Raw genomic sequence first — 16,337 nt, forward strand, 5'->3', positions numbered from 1 at the left:
AGGCTGTAAGGAGACTGCTGTTGATGTAACCAAATATGAAGATCTGTGATTGTTTAGATTCTTGGTCACAAACTCCCAGAGGATTGTAAATGTAATAAAGAGCTATGAATCCACCTGACCCATTATGTCAGCAGCCTGTCTGGGTGTGGTGAAGTCTGGGGCTGATTAACAAACCCTTGGTGGGTCGAGAAACTGTCCCAGTTTGTGCCAGTTTTTTCTCATTCTGGCCTCTGTCACTGTCTGTCTCTCACTTTAAATTTCACACTTGGACAAGATACAAGGGAATTGGTGGCAGAAAACCATAACCACTGGCGTGGCTTTGCCTCAGGCACAGGTATAGCAGTTCGACCCCTGGCTCCACTATCTTCGGACAAGATACTGAACCCCGAGTTACTTGTGACATATTCATCAGGGTCTGATTGTTATATTGATTTCACTTAGGCAAAGAAACAAGATGTGTATTGTTTCTTTGAGGGTCCACGTAGAGAAGAAAGGGGCTCTATACCAGTCAATTTAGAGTTACTAGGAAACCTAAAGGCCAAACTGAAAATATAATCAAGAAGATAACGACATGAAAATAGTAAAACTACAAAACACCATAAACACAGGAATCCTAATGGACTAGAAATAAAGCAATAAGAGGAATAAAACCCATTGCAGTCCAAATACTAATAGAAAAACTCAGAGTTAAGGAACAAAACCCAATTTTATGACAATATTTGTCTCCAAAGGACATGAATAAACATGTCCTTTAAATGTGAAAAGGTTTTTTTGTTTGTTTGTTGGGGTTTTTTTCACCCTCATGTCCATTAGCCTGTGTTGATGCTCTAAAGTTGTGTCATTCATTCTACAGGTAACTTGTCAAGTTTAGACCAGTTTCATAGAGCAGAAATCTTTTCTGCCCTTCATGTGCAAATCCAACATGACTTCACAGTTCTGTCTCCTTGAATGTTGACTAAAAATGAGACAGTATGATCTGAGCAAACATTTTCAATATTATCTGTGAACTTGAATGTTGCCCCTCCAAAGTTTTACCTGCGAAATAGAAAATGTGGAGGTGTAGTCAACGACAAATTTTAACGACAAACTTTTCAGCATCTCGCAGGAAAATGACAGGTGTAAATAATTAAATTAACACTGCTGTTGCTGCTTCAATTTCAAGGTTATGGTTATGGTTTCAGGCTCACTGTCACACTAATGGATTACTGATCGCTGATGTCATTAAAAACAGTAAAAACCCAAAACTTACAGTTTGTCCAGTGGTCACTTGACTAATGTTTAAATGCCCAACTTTACAGCAGAAATCCTCTTAATCAGAAGTAAACATCTTGACAGCCTCATTAAAAAAGGTCCTTACAGGCTAATTTAACCATTTTTCGCAACACTGTTCATGTTAAGCTTGTTTTTTTTTAAAATTTAGATTATTATCAGGTTATTGTGACTGATGGGTTGCTGCCAACACAGGAAGAAATGTCTAATAGACATCTGCAAATACACTGATTTGGAAATCTCAATTGGCCTTTTTTAATAAGCCTGCGCTACAGTTTTGATGAGTGAAATAAGAGTATATGTGTTGTGTATATATTTAGCACTGAATTTCTTAGCACTGTCTCTTAGAACCCTGTCAGGTTGCCAGTCTGTTGCAGGGCTTGGCTTCACATCTATCTTCGTCCAGCTTCTATATAAAACCTATGGTTATTAACTGGTTGTGGGGGTTTTGTTACACTCATTTAGTTCATACTAAAGCCATCACTCATAGAATAATGCTTGGTTAACTTCCTAAAAATCACCAAACAGCCTTTACTCTGGGAAGAACAATAGGTAATGGTGATGAGATGGCTGATTATCATATTTTCTTAATTTTGCCCAGAAGGGGAGCTAAAGGAAACAAAGCATGAGAAGCCAGAGCCACCGTTGCTACTAGCTATACTGCAGGTATTAATGCTGTTATCCACTAGCAGCATCTCACATGCCCACATTTATGTTAAAAGTCAAGTCACTTTATTTATGTAGCGTATTAAAAATGCTGGACCTCAATATTCGATCTCAAGTTCTTTCCACCGGAGGCAGATGGACTAATTATACAAATACTGAAGAATACACGGAAGACAAGGGATACAAGTTTAAACAAAGCCTGCTTTAATTTGAGCAGAATGTGGGCTGTTTTTACAGCAGTGGAAAAGGTGGATAATTGGTCTTTCATGTGGAAAAACATCCTGCGTCCCCCCCTATACACCAACATGTGACAGACCAATCAGTGAACAGCTGCTCATCCTTCCCAGGCACAGCCATCCCCGGCTCGTTGCACATCATGCAAATGAGATGTATCAGCTGCACACGTTCAGCAAAACACACGAAAGTGTACCTAGATAATGTGCTGAGTTCAAAGGCACATACAGAGGCGTACTAAAAGCATTTGGCTTTTCTATTAAATCCCTTTTAATCTTCTGCAGTTGACTACAGTTGAGGGCTTTGCAAGTCAGAGAAACTCTCCTGAGAGTAGGATGCTCAACATACCTGGCAAAGAGGCAAGAGTATGACCAAGAAGTGTGTGTGAGAGCATGTGTACGTGTATGCACGCGCGCGCGTGTGTGTGTGTGTGTAATGAATGTAGGTCAGATAGGGGACATGGGGAGGAACTTCAGAGAGCAGTTTGCAGGCTGACTTGATTAACTCTCTCCGTGAGATTCTAGGAAATTTATTTTGTTACTCGGGAAGTTTAATTTTTTTTAAAGAATTTAATGTCTTTTTGGGACTCGCTTTTACTGTATTCGACAGAGTTGAGTTGACGTAGTGTAAACTGATTTAATTCCAGAGGTATTAAGTGATCAGTTAGATAGGAAGAGATCGCCAAGTAGCTTTCATTGATTTGAAAAATTAGATCTGAGTCACATTTTCCAAGCCGATATTCAAGCCAAATATCAAAATGTTTGTATCAATCTCTGAGATGTTTGATAAAACTCTTTTGAATTTTAGTGCGTGTCCATGTAGCTTGTCTGCACAGAGTGCCGTTGCAGTCAGCCAGAGGATATCAGATGTTTTTTTCTCCTGTCTATTTGGCCTCTGACACCCTTTTGACCTCCCCGCCCCTCCTGCCACTCTCCCACACCTATCTGCGCCTCGCTTGCCTTGATGCCAGCACACCTGTGCTGTCTCTCAACGGTCAAACTAATAAGCCTTCTCTCCCAGCAGAAAAATCCCTTCAACCATTGCTGCACCTCAGCATTGGCCGAGCAGACTTAGACTGAGCCGATCCATGGCACAAAGCTAAGAGTGAATGACAGCCTGGGCTTAAGAAGGTCAAACGCCTTGGTGGTCTGGCTGACTGAAGTCAAGGTTACATGCCAATCCAGTTAAAGGAACCAAAGGTAGAATAGTTATGACGTTTGAAGTTTAACAAAAGACAACAAATTAAAGGAAAATGTGCAGAGTGAAAATGGAACTGCACGAAGACAAAAGCAATGTAAGAAGAAAGACATAAAGACAAAATAAAATCATACTCAGTGTACAATTAGTCGCCGAGGACATGAAAAGATGAGGCTAACAAGGAAGGTGGAGAAAGACACGCACTTCATTTATTGTGTGTGAAAATAGACATTGAATATATTTTTATGATACAGAATAAACTTTACTTTACTATAAAGTTTACTAACAGCTGTGGCAATTTTGATAACCAGCAGATATCTCACAGCCTGTCTCAGAACGAGATGTTCTGAATAATTGTGTCACCTGCAGATAATTCCGTCACTGTTTGTTTCCGTGTAAGCGACTACAGTTGACTCCATTCCCTATATATTGGACAATTCCTTGTTAGGGGAACACACATTTAGCAAAAACAAAATTATGTGTGAGTGTCTAACAAACAATACTCACCCAAAAGAGTACACCCTGCAGTGTCTGCTCTCTATCCTGCGGATCAGTTTATAATTGGGATCTAGGCACACAGCCCATGCCCCAATGGACCCTTCCTGGTCTGCTTTCTTGCCTCGAAGTGACGCACATGACACCTGGACAAACATAAATGTAAACACAAAGCAAGACATAATAACAGCCATTTTTCCAGGAACAAGGAGCAGAACTTATTGTCAAGACAGCCATGTTATCTGACACAGTGGGAGTCCTGTATTGCAAATATAAATGGAACAAGAAATGAATGACAGAGCAACAGAACCACATCGACTCGATTCGCAAAGCAAAAATAAGTGTCTGTGTCTGTATGCTGGACATTCAAGACCACCTGCGCTGTTTGGATATTGATGTCCAAGTCTGTTCACTGCACTGGTCACTGAATGTGAAAGTGAACTAGTCGTTAACTGGGCAGGGGGTTGTGGTGAGATAAATCTTCTGAGAAGCGGGCATTTCATGTGTAAGAGCGCATTACTCTTTGACAGCATTACTCCAACCAAACGAGTGAGATTTCATTCTGTACAATAAATGGAGTCCTAGGGATTTCAAGCAAACACGAGTCAAATGTGGCAGCATAGTTGACACTCTGATATATCCTGATTTCTTTAGGTGAGTTCTACAACTCAGACTCAGACATGATGCACAGCTGGTGCTGATGCACTGCCGAGTGTCACTGGGTTGGCAGAAAGAAACTAAAAACGAGGACTTTAAATCCTTCATTTATGATTAAGATTGTACTTTTACCCCCTTTAATCCACAAAATTTGTTGGATTTAAAACACAGTATCCTTTTAGCTGCTTCCATATAAAAGTCTTTGGATCCTGCCATATCTTTAACAAAAATATTTTTTCAGTACTGTACAATAACAGTGTATTGTTCTACAATGTTGTGGATTATATTTTTCAACCTTAAAAATACAGCTTTCATAATCAATTTCAACCAAGACTCCAAGGACCAACATTTGCAAAAATGCTGTATACACACCTGCATATACCAGTACAGAGCAGGAGCTACTGCTCAAATGTTTGCTGTGCGGTTTCTCCACATTCTGTCTGATGCCGAGATTAACTTTGCAAGGGAAGAAACAATATTGGCTCAGACATCAAATGTCTGGCTTTACTGTACTACACCATTCAAGTCCAAAGTAGCATGTTCACAGCTACACTTTGTTTGTGCTACTGCATCTTATCACAGCTAGAGAGTTGCTAGGTAAAATCATTTGCAATGACGTATACAGTGGTGCACTGAAAACCTCCATGCAGTTGCTTTGGTTGCCAGCAGATTGCCACTCTTACATAAAGATGCTGATTTGTCTGCAAACTACCCTCTCCGTGGCAGTGAAACTGTGTGCAGAGAGAACATTTTGTGATGAGAATATTTGCCTTCAAAAGTGAAAGTTGCGCCCTTTTAAATGTCTTAGTTGCAGCAGCAAGGGGCAACTCTTAATTTGAAAGCAAAGCAAGCATTTTCGGTTTGCGTCACTTTTGGCAACCGCTTATTGAGTGGTTGGCAGACAAGTTAGCATTTTCTATGCAAACTACAGGTGACTTCAGCAATTTGCTAGCAAACAAAGCCACAAGGAGGTTTTTAGCATCCTCTTTGCGACTAATTTCACCAACAAACAGCCAGCAACCACTCACCATCTAGTCGGGGAGTGCATATTTTTTCCTAGTGATCAGAAGTTGCCCGGGGATTTCTCACCAGTCTTTAAAAAAGCTAAAATCTCCTTGAGCAAGAGACCAAAGCTTATATTATTCCCAATAAAAGGCATCCACCTTGCACAGCAGCTTCCACAAACTTCTAGTCTAAAAAGAGAGCCTAATGTGAAAGTATGCTGATTACCATTACATATCTTCTGGCTGCAAAATGAAATCTGAGTGTTTAGAACTCTGTATTGAAATGAGCTTTTATCTCCCCTGATTGATAAAATCAAATTGCTTTCGCAGCTTTCTTTATTTCCTAATCAATCTCCCATTTGCTATAATGTCTGCTTTCCAAACACAACACATTTAAAACACTCAGCCTAAATTTTCAAAATGGCACTTTGATAACTAGTAGGTGACGGCTATATCCATCTTTCATTTACATTCAATGGTGAATAAGAAATACTTTCTAGATCCTAACTCAGGTAAAAAGACACAGATGGCAGACGTTTTGCAGCCAAGCGAATGTGTAAGAAGAAATGTACTATGTCCCAGCCTCTTATAAATCCACTTACTGTTCCTAAAATAGAAGAAATTTACATTTGAAACTGTTCATTAGCCGTGTTTACATTGCCAGCCTTCCCTTTTTTGGCAAGCTGGATTTGTACAGTTTCAAAAGAACCTCTTAGGCGTAATTTCTTACTGTGGCTTTTGTATAAATCGCCCATTTTAATGAGATCATTCTGTGACAGGTCACGCAGGAAGGAACCAACTGAATCACTGAAGTGCAGTGTCACCATCTGACAAAGGACAAAAGTTGCCCGATGTGTCTTTGTTGCTCTCTATTTAAACCAATTCTTACATATTGAACATTCTCCACAATGTCCGTCATCGTTAATGCGTTCGAGTTGAAAGCGTTTATCTGCATACAATGCACTGTGGAAAATTAAATGCGAAATCACTCTTGATTATTTTGCCACTTCACATCTAAAGACATATCAGTTGCATTGAGCTGCTGAGAGCTGAACAAAGCTACAAAGAATACTGAGCTGTAAAACCGAGAACATTCACTGAGCGTGAATGAGAAGTTCATTCTTATTGTTGATAAGCTAATCAGAAATTGATCCCACGCTCCTGCTGCCTTATTCTTTCACACTATTATTAGTAGTATTATTAATATTTTTATATAGACTTACTCTTATCTGTGCATGAACACGTGAAAGCTGCTGACTGGTATTGATTGGACAGTTGTGTCGCAGGCCATCTCTCTTAGTAACAGTTCCACCAGGCACTATGTCAGTCAGCATTACAGCAGAGGATGCTGCTATCCCCACACCAGCTCCCTCCACCCTCGCCTGTCACTGTCAATGACAGACAGTTCCCTTCCACAGCTCCTCACAAACACACACTTGTACACACATGCTCACAAGATCTCTTTCTCTCTGTTCCTGTCCTTGTCCCTTCCTTCCTCACGCACAAAAATCCAAAAGTACCTAAACACACACACACGCACATCCCAGCACTAATTCATAATGAACTAAATTTCTGCTTTGTGAAAGACAGACTGAGTGATGCTTAGTCATTTGGAGATTGGTACTCTGTGCTCTGGCTATGTTGTGTGAGGGATAAAGATAAGATGTTGATTTGTCTCCAAGCCAATTTACTGCAATAGAAAAACACACACACACACGCACACACACACGCACACACACGCACACACAAACTACATGAGTTCAAAGAATGCCTCCATCGTAGAGACAAAGATTTTCCAACCTTCCAACCAGAATTCCAACCTTTCTCAGTTCCTTTTTATATTTTTCCTTTTTTCCTTCTTCTTATTATTATGATGCAAAACATCTTCATTGATTTGTAGTAATTAATACTGATGCAGTCCAAGGAGCAAACCACAACAACTCATTGATTAGATCTGAATAGAGGGGCTGTGAGCTCCATCTGTATAGTAATCAATAGAGTAATGAATTAGTTGCTTACTGTCAGGGCAAGAAAAATGTTTTGGCTATGCTGAATGTGAAAGAGATGCCAGTGCAGCTCAATCATGGGCTAAGAGATGCAGTCTTATTTTTTTTTTAAAAAGCAGCCAAAGGTATGTGTCTCATGGCTTAACTACTTTATTTATTTTTGCCTCAAACTCTAGTCTTAGATTTGCATTCAGTGTCAGGTTAATTTTTGCTTTGAGGACAGAAAATGTGATTAAGAGTTAAAGATGATTAATCCCCCAATCGATGGTGCTTGCACTGCATCATTAAGCACAGCCAATATCGCAAATAAGAAATAAATAGTAAATATAAAGCACATTATGTCACAGTAATAATTGAATAGGGCTTTAATAGTGGACATCAGGAAGGTGTAGGCAAGCTATAAAGCATCAGAAGTAAAAGTACTTATTCTCGATTTAAATATTTCCCTTAAGAGTTAAATGATCAATATGCATCATAGTCTATTAAAAATCACATGTTTGCATTATGGCTGTCCTGTCATGACCAGATATCTAAAAATAATATTAAAAGTGCTTTTAATGAGCTCAGAAAACAGACCTAGACCTCAATTAAAAAAATTATATTAGAAAATATTCATAAAAACAAAAAGAACCAACAGGGGGTCGATCAGGTTACCTACTAATCAGAAGGTTGGTGGTTTGATCCCTGGCTGCTCCAGTAAGCATGCCAAATATCCCCGGGCAAGATACTAACCCCAAGTTGCTCTCCAACGCATCCATCAGTGTATGCATGTGTGTGAATGTTAAATAAAAAGCACTTGTATAGAAACAGCATAGAAAACAGCTTGTGAGAATGAGTGTGAATGGTGTATAAAGTGCTTTGAGCGCTCAGGTAGAGTAGTAAAGCACTATATAGGGAGTGCAGAATTATTAGTCAAGTTGTATTTCTGAGGAATAATTTTATTATTGAACAACAACCATGTTCTCAATGAACCCAAAAAACTCATTAATATCAAATGATGAGTTTTTGGAAGTAGTTTTTAGTTTGGTTTTAGTTTGAGCTATTTTAGGGGGATATCTGTGTGTGCAGGTGACTATTACTGTGCATAATTAGTAGGCAACTTAACAAAAAAACAAATATATACCCATTTCAATTATTTATTTTTACCAGTGAAACCAATATAACATCTCCACATTCACAAATATACATTTCTGACATTCAAAAACAAAACAAAAACAAATCAGCGACCAATATAGCCACCTTTCTTTGCAAGGACACTCAAAAGCCTGCCATCCATGGATTCTGTCAGTGTTTTGATCTGTTCACCATCAACATTGCGTGCAGCAGCAACGACAGCCTCCCAGACACTGTTCAGAGAGGTGTACTGTTTTCCCTCCTTGTAAATCTCACATTTGATGATGGACCACAGGTTCTCAATGGGGTTCAGATCAGGTGAACAAGGTGGCCATGTCATTAGTTTTTCTTCTTTTATACCCTTTCTTGCCAGCCACGCTGTGGAGTACTTGGATGCGTGTGATGGAGCATTGTCCTGCATGAAAATCATGTTTTTCTTGAAGGATGCAGACTTCTTCGTGTACCACTGCTTAAAGGTGTCTTCCAGAAACTGGCAGTAGGACTGGGAGTTGAGCTTGACTTCATCCTCAACCCGAAAAGGCCCCACAAGCTCATCTTTGATGATACCAGCCCAAACCAGTACTCCACCTCCACCTTGCTGCCGTCTGAGTCGGACTGGAGCTCTCTGCCCTTTACCAATCCAGCCACGGGCCCATCCATCTGGCCCATCAAGACTCACTCTCATTTCATCAGTCCATAAAACCTTAGAAAAACCAGTCTTGAGATATTTCTTGGCCCAGTCTTGACGTTTCAGCTTGTGTGTCTTGTTCAGTGGTGGTCGTCTTTCAGCCTTTCTTACCTTGGCCATGTCTCTGAGTATTGCACACCTTGTGCTTTTGGGCACTCCAGTGATGTTGCAGCTCTGAAATATGGTCAAACTGGTGGCAAGTGGCATCTTGGCAGCTGCACGCTTGACTTTTCTCAGTTCATGGGCAGTTATTTTGCACCTTGGTTTTTCCACACGCTTCTTGCGACCCTGTTGACTATTTTGAATGAAACGCTTGATTGTTCGATGATCACGCTTCAGAAGCTTTGCAATTTTGAGACTGCTGCATCCCTCTGCAAGATATCTCACTATTTTTGACTTTTCTGAGCCTGTCAAGTCCTTCTTTTGACCCATTTTGCCAAAGGAAAGGACGTTGCCTAATAATTATGCACACCTGATAGAGGGTGTTGATGTCATTAGACCACACCCCTTCTCATTACAGAGATGCACATCACCTAATATGCTTAATTGGTAGTAGGCTTTCGAGCCTATACAGCTTGGAGTAAGACAACATGCATGAAGAGGATGATGTGGACAAAATACTCATTTGCCTAATAATTCTGCACTCCCTGTATAAGAACCAGTCCATTTACACTTAATCTGTTAGTGGTTTTAATGTTGGCATTTTAAATGAATAATAATCAAAAATACATTTCGGTAGCAAATGAAATTTAAAAAAAAATCTCACTTGCTGAGTTGTGATGTAGCTGAGGAACCTTTTAGCTTCATCCTCCAGTGACTGACTCTCACTGGCCCAGGGCTCCAGGTCTATATGCCACCGTGGAGTCTGAATAGGGGAACATACGCATATACATGAACAGTTACAATGGAAATAATATGAAAATGAGCAACTCACTAACATCAAAGTAGGCCACTCACAAGAAATCCAGTGCAAGGACAACAATAAAGGGAGCTTTATTCTTTCAGGTATTATAACCCTCTTGTGTATAGCCACTGATAGAACTAGGTCACAGTGTGCTCTGAGGAAAATTTCCCCCACACACACGTGTTAGCGACAAACAACTAAAGTTCATTTCTGTTGTTATTTTAGTAAAATGGGGACTGCTAGCCTATTTACTCACGTGTATGCTTTGCTGGAAGGTATGGATTGAGCTTTGTTTGAAAGTGGAAGAATAAGATCTTAGACCCCTTCATCAGGGGGCTTTAGCAGCTTTAGCTCTGTGCTGCATTCCTGAAACGTGGCAGAACCTTGCTTTAAAGCCTGCTTCCATGCTACAGGAATGCGCCTGTTTGTGATTAGAGGAGGGTTAAAGAGTATGCAGTACAGAGGGCGACAGAGACGGCTCTGTGATGATGTATTCGTTGCTTGTACAATCATTTCTTGGGTCAAACACCACAGCCAAGTGTTCATTAGCAGCCCTGGAACAAATTATCTGCTGTGGTTTGATGAGAGTGCACGTCCCTGCCTAGGGCGCTCCTGTGTATGGGCACTGCAGTTTATTTCATAATTTCCCATAGCTGTGCAAATTAGATTATGCTGTCTTTACTGACAAGATCGTGTTTAGGTTTGTTGCTGTGGACACGTGTGGCATGGTTCTCTCATGGTTAACGTGGCCTCAACACAGAGGACTATAACTAAGACATTTGACACTTTCACTAACTGATCCTTCTTTTAATCTTCATTGCACATGTACACACACTAGAGCTTATACATATATTTAAAAAAAATATATACTTGAGTCTATACAGTGCACACTTTGCTTGACTTTTTACAGGTCTGTACGTAACCCCACACCACTCTGCTAATATGTTATCTGACAACACCATATGTGTTATTTTCTTCTCCACTGAGGCAGATCCTGGACCTGCCAACACACAAAAAATCTGCTTTTGCTTTAATGGCTGCAGAGCTTGATCCACACGACACTTTTCAGTGTTTGGCATCAAGCCTTCAATCGATTTACAGAGTGTCAAAACATCCGAATGCTTGCCTTGCCTCAACCCATCCGTTCTTTTCTCTGCTTCCTTTTATATCATGGCTTCTGTTTTCTTTTGTCTTTCTCGGTCTTCTAATATCCTGTTGCTCTTTTCATTGCCTGTTTTTTCTTTCTTCTAACATCCTGCGTCCCCATTGATTGTTTACTTCTGCTTTCTGCTGGTCTCTATCACTGACCTCAGCTTCGTAGTTAAAAAGGCACTCAGGACCCACAGACACTCACCGGCCACTTTGTTAAGGCCAGAGGTCAGAGGTGAACAGCCAGACTCCTTCGAGCTGTTAAGAAAGTAGTAGTGACCACTCGTTACAAACAGTGCACATGACATCAAACCTTGAAGGCGACTGGCTACTGTAGCAGAAGACCACACTGGGTCACACTTCTATCAGCTAAGAACAGGAAGCTACGGCTAAAGTTTGCGTTTCCTTTCCAAAATTGCACAAAAAAAGATTAGAAAAATGCTGCCTGCACGAGTCTCAATATCTGATGCAGTATTTGGATCAGAAATTGGTGTAAACATCATGAAAGCATGAATCCATCCGCATTAGTATTAAAGATTCAGGCTGGTGATGTATGTGTGTAATGGCTCATTAGTACAAGTTAAGCATTTATGAAATGCCACATCCTACATCCTGAGTATTAATGCTGAAAATGTCCATCTCTAATACATGTTTATATAAAGAAAAATGCGATAACAGACACTGAAAACAGAACAGGTTTTGTTTTTAAAATCTGTATGTGTATCAAGCACAGAAGAGATCATTATCTGACAAATATGCTTGCGCATTATGAGATAATTTGAGTGCTATAGTGGCAGCTATGAGTGATGGGTTGAAGATTCGAAGAGTCAGGGTAAATAGTCATATTGGCATTAAACCCATGGTAAAGCATATGTCTGAAGTGTCTTGAACATAAACTGGTTAATTGGTATAGTCATATATTTACTTCTGGACAAAACATCTCCAGTGGAAATATGCAGCTTCTCAACAAAAAGAGCTCAATTCAATAAATTTAAAGCTATTTAAGCATAAACCATCATCATTAATGTACAGCAGGGCTGCACAGATTTTGTGTTTATTTAATATCAGATGCTATGAGTGTTAACAATCATTGGGCTGTCTGTCTTTTGATTTTTAACTCGTGGAGTATTTGTTGTTTAGATTCCACCATATAATTTTAACTCAGGCCATAAAAAAAAATCTCTCTGGCAAAGCCCCCAGTCTGACAAACAGCCCCTGACAAAAAGAAGAAAATAAAATGCCACTTCTAATCAACATTGTTCCTAAACTGCAGTATTGAAGCCAGGAGGGTTTTACAGAGACAGAAAGACGGCATTTGAAGTACATTTACACGTGTACAAATAACATCTACCTTTCTGCATCCCGGGGACTCCCAGAGCTCTCTGTCTGTGAGCTGCCCTTTTCATCTCCTTACCCAGTCCTCCCTGAACAACTCAGCTGTCAGGCCCCATACATCACCCTGGTACAGGTTGGGACTAGGGTACTGATCAGAGGGCAGATATCTGGGACAATGAAGTCTCTGGGAGGTTGCAGTATGTGCTGTAAGCTGCGGTTGAATAGAAATGGAAGAGGAAAAGGACAATGGGAGGTTCCAAAGTGCTCACACAAGCACGAGTGATCCAGCACTTTACAGCAGAGAAGAAATGGAAATATTTGGAAGCATTTGCCAAGGGAGGAGGTGTCTGTCAAAGATTTTATGGCTACTTTGAGACTTTATGGCAGTGCTGGACTGGAATAGCCAGTTCAATCTTTAATCAATAGGCTTAAAGTGCAAAATAGAGACTATGGGTTTGTGCAGGTTCTACACTGTGCATACCTATCAGGATTTTTTTTTCCAACTGGTGATTATTGCTGAGCAGTGATGCGATTAGTGCTAAACTATGTGTTCAGTCAAGCAACAACAAGTCATCAGCACCTAAGGTAGACAGAGAGAACATCACTCATCAGCGATGCAGCCTTAGTCCTGTGAAATTAGACATAATTCTGGTTGTTGCCTTTACATAGATGACATGGTCAGTGGAAATGAATTAAATAGGGGGTTCGTTAATCTGAAAAAAAAAAATGTACATGAAACATTATAACAAGAAAAGCATGTCTATTGAGGAAAGCAGCAGCCGAAATACAATTACAGCGTCCGATTAAGTGTGTGAACTGAGTGAGGTTGAAGCATCAGGTGAATTGGAAGTGCTGAAAACACTTAAAGATTCAGTTTTACCCTCGAGCACTGAAACGAGTGGAAATGTCTGCGTAAGTGTAAGTGATGAATTAAGGTTGAAGGGTGAGTTAGAGTGGAGGAGCTGAGAGAAATTAGTGTCAGTTCAAGTGTGTCAGCCAAACTTTGTCAGTGGAATGACAACAGGAACTGTAAAGCTTTCCAGAGGCTTGCTGCGGAAAGTCTGAATTTAAAGAAAAAAAAAGATTTCTCACAAAATATTTCAAAGTATGTGGCAGCTGAAATTAAAATCAAGAAGCATTTAAGACATTAAATAAAAATGATGAAGGAGACTGCTTGCCGATTTCGGTGTGAGAGCTCAGTTAAGTTGAAGTATCACTTCAATTAAAAATCCAATGAAATGGTGGAAGAAGTGCTGATATGTGCTTCAGTTTAAGCCTGGCGAGCCGCATGAAGCTGAAGCACAAATGCTGAGACAAGCAGAAGTATCAGATCAGATTTAGCTAAACTTCAGCTGCTGACAGGAGATGAACATGCAGGTATAAAAAAACTAATACGTATTGTTGATCTTTGAAGTTAGAACTAAAAATATATGCAGAACACACATTTTTATTTTTATCACCATAAAATCCCAGAAAATGTTCCAAGAAAATTCTACTTTTCCCTGGCAGGTAGGAAAACCAAACCCCTGGTATGGAAGAGAAGCTGCAGGAAGGGTTTGTGGTCACGGGAGTAGTGACTATGGAAACAAAATGATTTGAGTACATAAAGTAAAGACTGAGCTCTCTGGCAAAAAATGAGCAGCATTAATTTAAAAGAGCACCTTGCCTGCTGCTAACCAGGTGGGTGGGAAATACTTTACTTTAGGGTTTTTGGCAGTCATTGGCACAGATAGCAGGAAGACGGGATATCTTTAAATGTCAGCAAATTCTGGATGAAAATGTCATGCACTCAAATAATGAAACAGATCCGAGACATACCCGAAACACCATCACTGGCAGCTTTTATTATGAGGTGCTCAAATATCTGCACAAACTACAGTTAATGTTTACACTTTCCATGAAATAAAGATTTGAGGGGTTTTTGTATTTCCTTCTTCTTGCGTTAACCCCCCATCCACCAAAAAAAAAAAAAAAAAAAAAATCAAACAAAGATGGAATTTGCCCTTCTCCACAGCCTGGGAGCTGGGTGTGTTATTGGATCGGTGCCTCTCAGCCTGGGAGAGAGGTGTGAGCAGCCAGGCCAAGCATGAATAATCCCTTGGGGAGAACAGGATGGATGGGTGAACAAGAGATGACTGGATAAAGCAAGAGAGGACTGTCTGCCAGAACAATGAAGGCGGTAAAAAAGAATGGAGAGGTGGGAGGTAAATAACATTGGGTGGAGCTGACAACAAACACACAAATTGTGGAAAAATGAGAAAAAAAGGATGAGTTACACTTTTTTTTTTTTTTTTAAATTGCCTTTACAACAAGAATGAATTAAGTCTGTGTATGTAGCGATCGCTGACAGTGTGGGCAGAGTGTCTGAGAGGACACGGCACAATCACCGCTTGGATAAACAAATTCTCATTAGTGTATCAAATGTCATGCAGGACCAAGCCACAGGTGGGTTGGGTCTGCCTATTTCGAAAACATAAGGTGTCAGAGTGAATGCTGCCAAGTCACTCCTATCCACTGGTAGAGTGCCAGGGTGGCTGAGTGTCAGGCCTGCTGCTCATTTTAAGCTATTGCTCTCATCAGAGTCCAGACACTTCAGAAAAATATCACCAGGCTGTACAGTTAGGAGGTCAAAGCTTTTAGTTCAACAGCATGTGGACTGTTTTTTAACACCATGAACTGTCCTAAAGTTCAAAAAATGGTCTTTGACGAGGTGTATTTTTCTGACAGCTTGGACGGAAACCCAACAGTATCCAATGGCAAGCGAAGGTCAAGACGTGAAACGGGCAAGTGGGCAGACAGAGAAGCTGCGGTTTAATGAAACAGCTGGTGGCTGATTCACATTAACCTCCCTCTGTTTCTGAGTGGGTGGTGAACCCAGGTGTGAGATCATATCAGAGATTTATGTCCCACAGGGTTGTGTTAATGTGGTTCAGGGAAAATGCAGAAAGATTCTGATTTTTAATGGTGTTGTAAACACTGGTGCAATGCAACATTTATCACACGACGAAGCTTGATTTCTTTTAAATTAAAATCTGTAACTACTATGAAGCCTGTTACTAAAGACAAACAAATCTACATAGTACACACATGACTTCAGTGGCAGATGGGGACATTTCTGAGAGTGAAAAATAGTTTCCCCTTCCAGATTTCTTAGGGTTTTGGTTTTTTTTGGACATTTGTGACACTTACATGTTTTAGTTAATAAAGCAAATGTTAATTTTACGCAAAGACAAACCCAAGTAAATATAGTTTTTGATGATGAAAACTTATCCAACCATACCTGGCCCTATGTGAAAAAAGGCTAAACCTCATAATGGTATACTCACTTTTCGTTTTTACGCCAGATTCAAAGAGTTTAACTTTTATCTCGTCAGTTCATAGACTATTTTCTTGCTGATCATCAAGATGTTTTTTGGGGGGGGGGGTTTGCAAAATGACCCTTTATGTTCTCTTTAGTCAACTGTTTTCACCATGGAACTTTCCCATAGACTCTATTTATACACAATCTCTTTCTTATTGTTCAATAATGAACACTGAGCTTAACTGACATAACCGAGGCCTGCACTTGTCTCGGTTAAGCTGGTATAGAGTGTAAGATATGTACATTAGTAGATCCCACA

At 40.1% G+C, this 16,337-nt stretch overlaps 1 protein-coding gene across 3 annotated transcripts in view; it reads right to left on the bottom strand.

Moving 5' to 3' along the window:
- mettl24 (methyltransferase like 24) overlaps positions 1-16,337 on the bottom strand; it is a 39,383-nt gene that overhangs the window by 8,553 nt on the left and 14,493 nt on the right. For 2 of the 3 annotated variants that reach the window (XM_026194322.2, XM_026194324.2), the window contains 2 exons: positions 10,096-10,194; positions 3,874-4,007 (listed from right to left, as the gene is read on the bottom strand). In XM_026194322.2, coding sequence (XP_026050107.1) covers positions 3,874-4,007; positions 10,096-10,194 — 233 coding nt within the window. The remainder of the gene's footprint in view (positions 1-3,873; positions 4,008-10,095; positions 10,195-16,337) is intronic. The other variant, XM_026194323.2, reaches the window with a different exon arrangement.

Source organism: Astatotilapia calliptera, chromosome 15, assembly GCF_964374335.1.
Source record: "Astatotilapia calliptera chromosome 15, fAstCal68.1, whole genome shotgun sequence".
NCBI classification, from domain to species: Eukaryota; Metazoa; Chordata; class Actinopteri; order Cichliformes; family Cichlidae; genus Astatotilapia; species Astatotilapia calliptera.